This window comes from Delphinapterus leucas, chromosome X (assembly GCF_059928025.1).
Source record: "Delphinapterus leucas isolate spDelLeu-1000000601 "Yukka" chromosome X, BTC_Dleu_Yukka2, whole genome shotgun sequence".
In the NCBI taxonomy this organism is placed as follows: domain Eukaryota; kingdom Metazoa; phylum Chordata; class Mammalia; order Artiodactyla; family Monodontidae; genus Delphinapterus; species Delphinapterus leucas.
The window spans coordinates 15631521-15642311 of NC_143150.1; the positions used below are offsets into that span (position 1 = coordinate 15631521).

Sequence of the window (10791 nt, forward strand, 5' to 3'; positions counted from 1 at the left end):
TGCCTACCTTGGCTCCCTCATTTTATGCCCCTTAAATTCCGGTCGCCCTGGATCCCTTTCTGTCCCTTGATACATGCAACCTCTTTCCCTCCACTTGGCGCTTGTTTCTCTGAAAAGCTTCAGATCTCCCACCCCCACCCCAGCTTTCCCGAGGCGGATTTCTTTTCTTCCTTCAGAGCTGATCTCCAAAGCCACCTCTTCAGATAGACCTTCCCTGAGGGCTAAATCGAATTTGGTCTCCCAAATGTTGTCCATCAAAGCCCTGAGTTTACTTCTTCCCTGGCACTAATCACAAGATGCAATTGTTTTATTTGTTAATTGTATTTAAATGTTCTCTTTAGTTTGTAAAGAAATTAGAAAATAAAAAATTTTTGTAATCCCCTCCACGAGTAGGATTGGCAGATAAAAAACACAGTTACGGGCTTCCCTGGGGGCGCAGTGGTTGAGAGTCCGCCTGCCGATGCAGGGGACACGGGTTTGTGCCCCGGTCCGGGAAGATCCCACATGCCGCGGAGCGGCTGGGCCCATGAGCCATGGCCGCTGAGCCTGTGCTCCGCAACGGGAGAGGCCACAACAGTGAGAGGCCCGCGTACCGGAAACAAAGAAACAACACAGTTACATTTGAATTTCAGATAAACAGTGAATAAGTTTACTTTATATGATATTGAGATCTACTTATATTGAAAAAAAGTATTTGTTATCTGGAATTCAAACTTGACTGGGCATCCTGTATTTCATTTGCTAAATCTGGCAGCCTTACCAATGAGGCGCGTTGCCCTTGTCTCGCTTTGCTGGGTTGTACCCTTACGGCCAAGCCCAGAGCCTGCCCGCCATTTAGTAGATGCTCAGTAATTGTTCTATGTAAACGGATAATCTGTTTCTTTAATACAGTTCTTTTCCCCCGCCTCACACTTATTTATCAGAATTTTCCCCATTCACTAAAAATTCTTGTTAAAGATATTTGGGGAAAATGTATTTTTAATACAATAATTCTAAGCTTCTTTGTTTTTCATTTCTGCAAAACTGGCATAATTCTATCCTCATCAACGTTGTTTTGAGAATTAATGGGTGTAATGTTTAGCACCATGCCTGGCCCACCAGAACACGCAAAAATTTTCAGTTCTTTTTTACATGAAGCCCGTTGAACCATTTTAGCGGAAAGCAAAAACGCGGGTTTGGGGAGCACCGGTGGGGGTTGGGAAAACGGTTAGAAATCGGGGCCAGCTGGAGAGCTGAGGGCCCAGGAAAAGGGGAGGAGCGAACAGTGATTAACAGCGGAGGCAGCTAATGGGGAAGCTGGGAACCGCTCCCCACCCGTTCGCATTTTAAATTCTAAGCTCCGCCTCCATCCGGGTCCTTGAGCCTCGTTCCCGGGCAGTATAAAGTTTGCTGTCTCCTTTGTTCGCCCTCGTTGCGCAGTAGTGCGAGTGGCTTCTCACTTCCTTTCTCCGGATCGACCACCCTCCCGCGTGCTGAGCTGCTAGGAAGCCGCGATCGGCGAGCTCGTAGGAGCTTGAAACAGTTGCCACCCCTCCGGTACGTGAGTCCTCTCCTTTACAGTCTGTTTTTCGTTCACTCTTGCCACGTTAGAACTTGGGATTACCTCCTTGGAGATGGGGGTGGCGGGCGCCATTTTAAGAACCCAGAGGTGCCGACCTATTTAGGGAAACCTGGGAGTGTCGAAGGAGAGCAGACGCTGGGGTGCCACTTCGTAGTGTACCTCTGCAGAAAGTTTGGCTGTCGCCTCTGGGGGCGGGAGGTGGCGGAGGTCGGGGCCTGAGCGGGACGAGGAGGGACCGCGCCTCCGTGGTCGCTACCTGCATTGGGATGGCGCTGGCGCTCCGGGCGGGCACTTGCACTTTTGCGCGGGGTCCTTGTTCATTGGCAGCCTTGGAGCGGAAGCCATTTGAGTTTTCTCAGCCTCCGCTGGTGGGAAAAGTTACTCCCCTGACCGGCGGCGGTTGTTCTGGGCTGAATCCAAGTGTCGCCATTTTGTGTTTTCCACGCGGTTTTTAATGACGGGTTTTAATTGGGTTCCGCTGCAGTCATGGAGTGCTTAGTGTTACAGTGCGCGCTTCCACGTTCCGTTACTTTGTATCCGATGATATTGACACTTTTTTAAAAAGTCAACAACCTAGCGAGCGGGGCAGGGGCCGGTGAAGAAGGGGAGTCATAACTTGATTAAAACTTTAAATTGGTCCTTAGATTTACTAGGGAATCCCAATGAAAGGCAAAGTTCTTGGCAGAGGGCTTGGTCTTACGGACCTACGTTTGGCCTGTGACCTTGACTGAGTCAGTTTAAAAAAATCATTAGGGTAATTGGGATGTGATCATTGAATTTTTAAAAGGCAACAAATCTAGTGTTAACGCTAAAATTCACTTTTTGAAATGTTGTAGTTACTTGGTTAAGACTGCCAAAGTGGATTAAGGATAAAGGCATTAGTTAAGTAGGCTTTTGTTTTTTGGCCGTGCCGCGCAACTTGCGGGATTTTAGTTCCCTGACGAGGGATCGAACCTGGGCCCTCGGCAGTGAGAGCGTAGAGTCCTAACCACTGGACGTCAGGAAATTCCCTTAAGTTGGCTTTTTTAACCATTTTAATGTAAACAGTTATCACTGAACTAATTAAATTGGTTCCCTGGTAAGGCTTAGAAAAAATTGCTTTCTGTGTATTATGCTATTAAGGAATGATTTTTAGTAAACAAGAAAAATGAGCCCCGGTACACATGTTGGGTAAACTTTTCCAGGGAGGGTTAACACTTTTTTTCCAACAGACTTTCACCAGAGGGAAAAAATGGTTGAAGCAGATCGCCCAGGAAAGCTCTTCATCGGTGGCCTCAATACAGAAACAAATGAGAAAGCTCTTGAAGCAGTATTTGGCAAATATGGACGAATAGTGGAAGGTGAGTTATCTGACAGTATATGCAGGGTTATTGTAATTTTTAAAAAAGGTAAGCTGTGATGAATTTGATTGCATTGATCATATGAAATGAGAATGTGCTTTGTCCTCTAAGAAGTTCTGAGCTTTCTTTTTACAGATTTACTTTTGTTTTTCCGTTTGAAATAGAGTAACACTCCTTTTCCCCCTGAAAACTACTTTAGTTCTCTTGATGAAAGATCGTGAAACCAACAAATCTAGAGGATTTGCTTTTGTCACCTTTGAAAGCCCAGCAGATGCTAAGGATGCAGCGAGAGACATGAATGGAAAGGTGAGACTGTCTGCACAATACCATGTTTCCTAGTACGTAAAATAGCACGTTATTCAAGTCTGGTCTAGGGCAGCTCTTGAATTTTACTGAGTGTATACTTTTCCAGGACCCTCTTATCCTAGCCCTTTGTAATTTTAGAACGAAATTTTGTAAAGTGTATTCTTGACAAGAATCTTTCCGTTTTAGAATATGTGGAATTATACTTCGTCTGGGATCCTTGGCTTTTGTTTTTGGTTATTTGTCTTAATAAGTTGGTCATTGTCTGGCATTGTTTTTAAACTTTACCGACCTAGCAGTACAGTGGATCCACCGTAGGTTTTAGTTCAAATAAGCAGTTATCTTAAAAGACTAGGCATTTAAGTGCTAAACAGAAAGGTACAGCATTTTGAAGGACATACTAGTGTCACAGTGGATCTGCAAGTTCTTTTTTTAAATTTCCATAATTAACCACTGATATTATTTAGTCCTTAGATGGAAAAGCCATCAAGGTAGAACAAGCCACTAAACCATCATTTGAAAGTGGTAGACGTGGACCACCTCCACCTCCAAGAAGCAGAGGCCCTCCAAGAGGCCTTAGAGGCGGAAGAGGAGGAAGTGGAGGAACCAGGGGACCTCCCTCACGTGGAGGGCACATGGGTAATGACTTAGGTTTACTTTAGGCTTGGTGTATAAGTTAGGAACTGTAAACACACCAGTGTGTGCTTTGGTTAAAAAGTATTTTAAAGGCCCTAGCTTTTGAAATTGAGAACACTTGTTCATCTACCAAAGTGATTGGCTTAAGGAAAACATAGAAGCTATCCTAAGTTAAATTACAGTGTCTTGAACTAATTAACAATTAGCTATTCCTTATCCAGGTGAATTCATTCTGTAGGAAAAAAACACTTGCAGAAAAATTTTGATAGGTATTAGGTGTTGGTCATATGAAAATGAAACAATGTATATATTTTTTTGAAGTAACTTGAACCCTCAGGAGAGCCCTTCATGTCTACTTTGCTAATCTATGCAGACTTAAGTAGATGACTACTGTATAGTTCCTTGTATGTAGTTTCTGTGTATACTCTATATACACTGTACAGTTCTCATGCTCAGTCACGCATGAGTGAGAACTCAAGATTCCCCAGCTAAACAGAAATGGTCATATTCTTGATTAAGCAAAGAAAACTATCGATTTTTCTTAGTACTTATATTAACATGATTTTCTTTTTGTTGTTGTTCTAATGTAGACGACGGTGGTTATTCCATGAATTTTAACATGAGTTCTTCCAGGGGACCACTTCCAGTAAAAAGAGGACCACCGCCACGAAGTGGGGGTCCTCCTCCTAAAAGATCTGCCCCTTCAGGACCAGTTCGCAGCAGCAGTGGAATGGGAGGAAGAGGTAAATGGTCCATTTATGACAGTCTATCCTACCACCATAACACAAGGAAGGATTGAGAGGCGAATCCTAAAAATGATGCTTAAAACTGTACCTAGATCATTGAAAAGATTGGTGTACATAAGAAGTTTTAAAGAGGATTTCCTCATTTACATCCATATTGTCATATTTGGTTGAATCACTGCTTTTCATTGCCTGAATGTAAATTCACGTTTTGACTTTTCACTGGGTATGTTTTTAAAATGGACGTTTTTCCTTAAGCTCCTGTATCACGTGGAAGAGATAGTTATGGAGGTCCACCTCGAAGGGAACCCCTGCCCTCTCGTAGAGATGTTTATTTGTCCCCAAGAGATGATGGATATTCTACTAAAGACAGGTAACAGAAAAGCATAGTAGTTTTTGTCTCTAATATTAAGGTTGAAGGGGAGAGCTCATCAAAAATATGAACCAAGTTACTTTTGTTTCTTTAGCTATTCAAGCAGAGATTACCCAAGTTCTCGTGATACAAGAGATTATGCACCACCACCAAGAGATTATACTTACCGTGATTATGGTCATTCCAGTTCACGTGATGACTATCCATCAAGAGGCTATAGGTAAGTGACTTTGCTGTTGCTGTCATGGCTTGATGTAAAAGAAATTTTTTTGCTGTAAAAATTGATGTTCTGGGGCTTGTAATACATTTTTTTCTTTAATTTAGTGATAGAGATGGCTATGGTCGTGATCGTGACTATTCAGATCATCCAAGTGGAGGTTCCTACAGAGATTCATATGAGAGTTATGGTAAGATTTTGGTTGAGGGTCTTTGAATATCACCAGCCTGAGTTTTTAGGTTCATGAGCCAGTTTATTAGGCTGTTGTGGTGCTTGCTTTTAAAGGGATGTTTGCTTGCTTTTAAGGGGGTAACTTAATCAGCTGGGCTTTTCCTAGTCTTGTGAGGGGCTTTTGTTTTTTCTAAGTTTTTTTTTGAGGCTGTTGGCTTGCTTTGGAGGGGATTTTGCTTGCTTAAATTGGCAGCCTTATGTGTTTTCCCCCAACAGTGAAAATACAATTAAAAATTTTATTAACAAGATCAAATGTTTACCATTGCAATATGAAGGAAAGTCTACAGTTCAAAATTGCAACTTATCACTGGAAAGTGGCTGAGTGTCTACTATAAAATAACAAGCTGTCTGGAATATCCTCTTGAAATACACCGTCTTCAGTCTTTTCAAACAAACATTAAAACCCATCCATTTCCGTATCTCAGCAGATGAGCAAATCCCTGTTAATGGCCAGCAATGGCAGAGTTTAAAACCTCCCAGTTGAGAAAGTAAACGTTTAATACAAGAATTCTGTAAATTCAGATTTAAATGTTGTATATATACAATTTATAGTGTTGCCATATTACCTGACCATTGACCCTGCAGGTAACTCACGTAGTGCTCCACCTACACGAGGGCCCCCGCCATCTTATGGTGGAAGCAGTCGCTATGATGATTACAGCAGCTCACGTGACGGATATGGTGGAAGTCGAGACAGTTACTCAAGCAGCCGAAGTGATCTCTACTCAAGTGGTCGTGATCGGGTTGGCAGACAAGAAAGAGGGCTTCCCCCTTCTATGGAAAGGGGGTACCCTCCTCCACGAGATTCCTACAGCAGTTCAAGCCGCGGAGCACCAAGAGGTGGTGGCCGTGGAGGAAGCCGATCTGATAGAGGGGGAGGCAGAAGCAGATATTAAAAACAAACAAAACTTTGGACCAAAATCCCTGTTCAAAGAAACAAACAAAAGTGGAACCTATTCTATCATAACTACCCAAGGACTACTAAAAGGAAAGATTGTGTTACCTTTTTTAAATTTCCTGTTAAGTTCCCCTTCCATAATTTTTATGTTCTTGTGAGGAAAAAAGAGTAAAACATGTTTAATCTTTGATTTTATGAAATTGCTTTCAACGAGCAAATGTTAAGTGTGTTAAGACTTGACATGTGTACTAGTATTGTAATTTTCCAAGTAAAAGTGTCCCTAAAGGCCACTTTCTATGAATTTTTCCCCAGTAAATGATGAGGCAAGCAATTCTAAGATCTTTCACAAAATATCTATTCATCTAAAATGGAGAGATGACTCCTCCTGCCTATACAAACAAGCTAGCTATTAGAGGGTGGTTCGGGGTATGCTACTCTTAGGATTTCAGAGTGTCTTCAGACTGAAATCTCAATGTTCTCAGTATGAAAAACCTGAGATCAGATGCTTATATTGTAAGGAAAATGCTATTCGCCCAGTAAACCCAAAAAAGCAAATGGATAGTGCTGGCCATATTTTGCTTTTCTGACATTTCCTTGGGAATCTACAAGAACCTCCCCTTTCCCCCTCCCCAATAAGACCATTTAAGTGTGTGTTAAGCAACTACAGAATACTAAATAAAAAGTTTGGCCAAAACCAACCATGAAGCTGCAAACGATGCTTGCTCTTACTGTTTCAAATTTTTGCAACTCTGTAGTGTCTCACTTTTAAGGAACAGCTTGATTGCAAAGGAGAAAATAGATAAGCAATGAAGTTATCTCCAACTTCTCAAAGGCTTATGACTTCTAAAAAGTGAATCTATCAGCATTCCACATCAGATTTAAAGCATCAAATGCCTGTGAAACAGCAAAGATGGTAAGCAAAGCAAACTAGTTTTTCCGTCTAAGTCGAAATTGAACACTTACCTTCCTCATAGTACAGTGAAACATACTGTACCTCATGGCAATGGAAATGCTTTCTAGATTAAAAAAAAACTTTTGGAAAACAAAGTGTTCGATAGCATATTAGAAGTCCTCCAAATTCAACACTTGGATTTTTTTTAAAAGCATGTATGACACTTAAAGGCCTTAATACAGCTGTTGTTTACCAATAGCGATCTGGGGCTTGGGAGGGGGTATTTTTTTAAATCTATTTTTGATGAAGACCTTTAAACATGCTTCATGTTTTAACATTTTTCAAATTATTCTTTTAGTCAATGTAGGAAATGGCTTAAGTTTGGGGTCCCCCTCTCTTTACCCCTGTAAGCCATTGCAAACCTGACATTTAGTTGGATGCCTGACTTGTTTTTAGTTCTGTGAAACTACACTGTATGGAGAAAATCTATTGCAAGTGGTCTTTAAAAAGCAAAACCTGAGGCAGCATGACCCAGGTCCAGCCATGAAGTTGAAAAAGATGCTCTTGAATATAGTAAACTTGAAGACCTCCAACTAAAAATCCTTACACTGCACTTATTCCTTCAAATAAGTTTTGTCCGTTCAACTTATGGATTTAACATGGCAGTGCACCATTGGAACAGAATGGGGATCCATAAGCCATGCAACTTAACCATTTAAGCCATTCCAGTCCATCCCAAGCCAGTGAAGCTTCCACCACTTAAGAGAAATAGTAGAACATGAAATACGTTAAGCTGCAAGTCTGAACTTGCCTTTTCTTTCTGGAAAAGGGGGCAGTTATAGGCAAGTTTTGAAGAATTTCCTTAAGAGGGATAACTAGTTACCTGTTTAATTTTTACAGGTTGAGAATTTTGGTCATGGTCATGATGGTCATGGAGTGCTGATTGATTCACAATAGATAAAGCTGGCAGCAAGAGAAATGCAATGCTAAGGTAAGTTCTGAAAGCAGTGACCTTTGTAGGTTTAAATACTACAGCTTTGCCATGTTGCATATGTTGATATTGGCAAGTTACTTGTAATGGGATAATCTAATGCTTGGATTACAAGGATAAAAAGTGCTCTAATGTGTAACACCTGGCACATTATTCGTCCAAATGTGGGGTGACGTTATCTTAACCAGGCACATTTCCATGAGTGGCTCAGTCATGCAATGCTTTTAGTAGCTCTATCGAATGCATACAGCTTGCTAATACTGTTTTCAGAAGCAGTTGTTGGCTGGAGCTTTACAGTCAGTGTTTTGTCGTGTAAGCAGACTTAACTTGTATGAGGTTCAAATTTTATCCTGTGCGTTTTTTAAATGACACCCTTTTCATCAGTTCCTGATTGTTTGATTGGCCACAGTACAGACTGGCTGAAGGGTGAACAGATGCAGCTGCCACCGAGTCCCTAGTTTGAGTAACGATTTTATTAGTAAAATGATGACATAGTTATTGTCTTCATTACCAAAGTGATGCTTACAGGAATTATAGGTTTTTATGGTTGCTTTTTTGAGCTTGTAATTTAAAGCAAATGTTATACGTGTTGCCAGTTAAAGCAACAAAGTAATGTATTTAAGGAATAGGTAAGGGGGGGCCAGTAATTTCCAGTATAAAACAGTAAATACTTTGTGATGTGATAACATGCTTTTCATTTTACAGAGTTGTTGAAGCAGAAGAATGCTGATTGTCCTTAAGGCACAACAGTTGCATAAGCAGTACTCATCAGAATTGGTTTGGTGCAGACAAGATTTTTGCCCTCCAGGGTTCCTGTGGATCTAAGGAAGGCATCAACGTTGGTTAGCACTTGTAACTAGGGAGTGGCAGTTACTTAAAATAAGTAATTGACCAGATGGAGAAAGGGGAGCAATTAAAGAAATTGGTAAGTGGAGGTAGTCAGGAAGTTTTCATGGTTCTTTATGTAGATTTTACAGCTTTGACTTTCATTTCCTTTAGCCAAAGTCATAGAGACAACTGCAATTTAGAACTTCCTAATTACCACTGATTGTCAGAAAGTCGGATTAGAAAAATGAAAGGCATAAGAGGTGACTTTATCCAGTAAAGTGTCTGATTTTCAGCAGGTAAAATATTTCTTTGTGTTAGTTTATCCAGGAGTGAGATTTAGTCTTAAACTAAAGGGAAGGCTAATATCTGGAAACTAAAGTAACTGGAAACATAAAATGCTCAAAAGCACACTTCTTAAGAACTGGAAACAAAATTGGGCCATTTGGCTTTTGCTATTTTTTTTAAGTTATTTTGTAAGCCTACTTTACCCCTCACCCCACTTCATATCTTAGAAACAAATCAAGATACAGTACAGCTTTGTCATTTATTGCATTGGAGACTAGAGCCAATAGTGTAAAAGCTAATGTTCTCAAAGGAGACAGATTTGAGTTGTTGGATTAGGAGAAACCAACTCACCTTCTGAATTTTTACCTAGTAAATATCAGTACTATCATGTTTAACATTTGCAATCATGGAAAATAATCAAGAAATTTAACCCTCATTTTGATGGGCTCTTCTAATCACAGACCATCAGGGTATTGACCAAATTTAAAAAACCACTGCACTTACATAGCTGTCTTCCTCAGTCATTCTGTAATCTAAATACTTGGGTTTATGCTTCCGTGGACCTTTTGGCTCTTGAGATTTTATTTAGGTTATCTTGAAGATAAGTGTAGAACATAGAGATTAATCATAGTAAACATGAATACTAAATTGAAGAACGCTTAATGACCAGACAGCTGTTTGGCAAATAGTTTGTTGACCCAGCAGATTTAATTCTGCTCCTGTTGGAAAAAGAATCTGTCTTGATTCTTCTGGCTTTATACTGGTTGTAAAAGAAACAGAATAACATGTTTTTCTTGTTTAACTGGTAGTTGAATATAGAACTTAGGTATAATGGTTTTTCTCTTTTTGGAATGTTTTGTATTTGAACCTTAATAAAACTTAACATGCATTTTTCTTGTGGCCCTGGGTTCTTTTTTATAATAAGGGATTCATTTGGCTTTTAAACAATGATCTCCACATGTTCCCCTCCCCCAAACCCTAGTTCTCAGGCACTGTTAGCCCTTGCAGTTAGTTGCCAGGGGACATAGTCACTGAGGGTATCCTATGGCTAGGCTTCCTTCATTAGGAGAGGGAGTTTCAGGTAGGTATCAAGGTAATTCGGATGATTTCATTTAATCCTTACCCTGAAATCGGAGCAATAACACCAAAGAACTAGAAGCTAAAGTACAAAAGATGTACTGTAGTGCTTTTGATATTTCCTGCTGGCTCCTGGGAAGAAGGCAGGTTGGTTACTTTGATTTGGCAGAGTCCCCCTTCAGACCAACTCTTTAATGATTAGTGTACTTCTTCATTGGTAAGTTTCTTTACTGTTCTATGTACATCTGACTCGTGTTCATTTGCACTTGATAAAACTAGTTTAGTGACAATTGTCCTTTATTTAAGGGAGAACAGTCGATGGGTCGGGAGTGCAGTGGCTCACAAGCAGCAAAGCACTGTTCCCAGGGCATTTGGGGCAAGAGTTTCACAGAGTAGGCATCATTGGCTGTGGGGTC

At 40.7% G+C, this 10791-nt stretch overlaps 1 protein-coding gene, 1 long non-coding RNA gene and 1 other non-coding gene across 3 annotated transcripts; all 3 read left to right on the top strand.

Moving 5' to 3' along the window:
• Positions 1-1395: 1395 nt before the first annotated feature.
• Positions 1396-6414, top strand: RBMX (RNA binding motif protein X-linked). The gene is made up of 9 exons (XM_022554255.3): positions 1396-1536; positions 2773-2901; positions 3101-3207; positions 3672-3843; positions 4431-4583; positions 4842-4956; positions 5051-5176; positions 5281-5363; positions 5990-6414. Exons 2-9 carry the CDS (start codon positions 2793-2795, stop codon positions 6298-6300), a joined length of 1176 nt encoding a protein of 391 aa, XP_022409963.1. The 5' UTR covers positions 1396-1536; positions 2773-2792; the 3' UTR covers positions 6301-6414.
• LOC115803325 (small nucleolar RNA SNORD61) lies at positions 2954-3025 on the top strand. Its single transcript, XR_004024007.1, has one exon. It is a non-coding gene; the product is annotated as a small nucleolar RNA SNORD61 (small nucleolar RNA).
• A 45-nt stretch (positions 6415-6459) lies between the features above and the next one.
• On the top strand, positions 6460-10187 carry LOC149744171 (uncharacterized). The gene is made up of 2 exons (XR_016391271.1): positions 6460-8185; positions 8891-10187. It is a non-coding gene; the product is annotated as an uncharacterized LOC149744171 (long non-coding RNA).
• Positions 10188-10791: the final 604 nt, after the last annotated feature.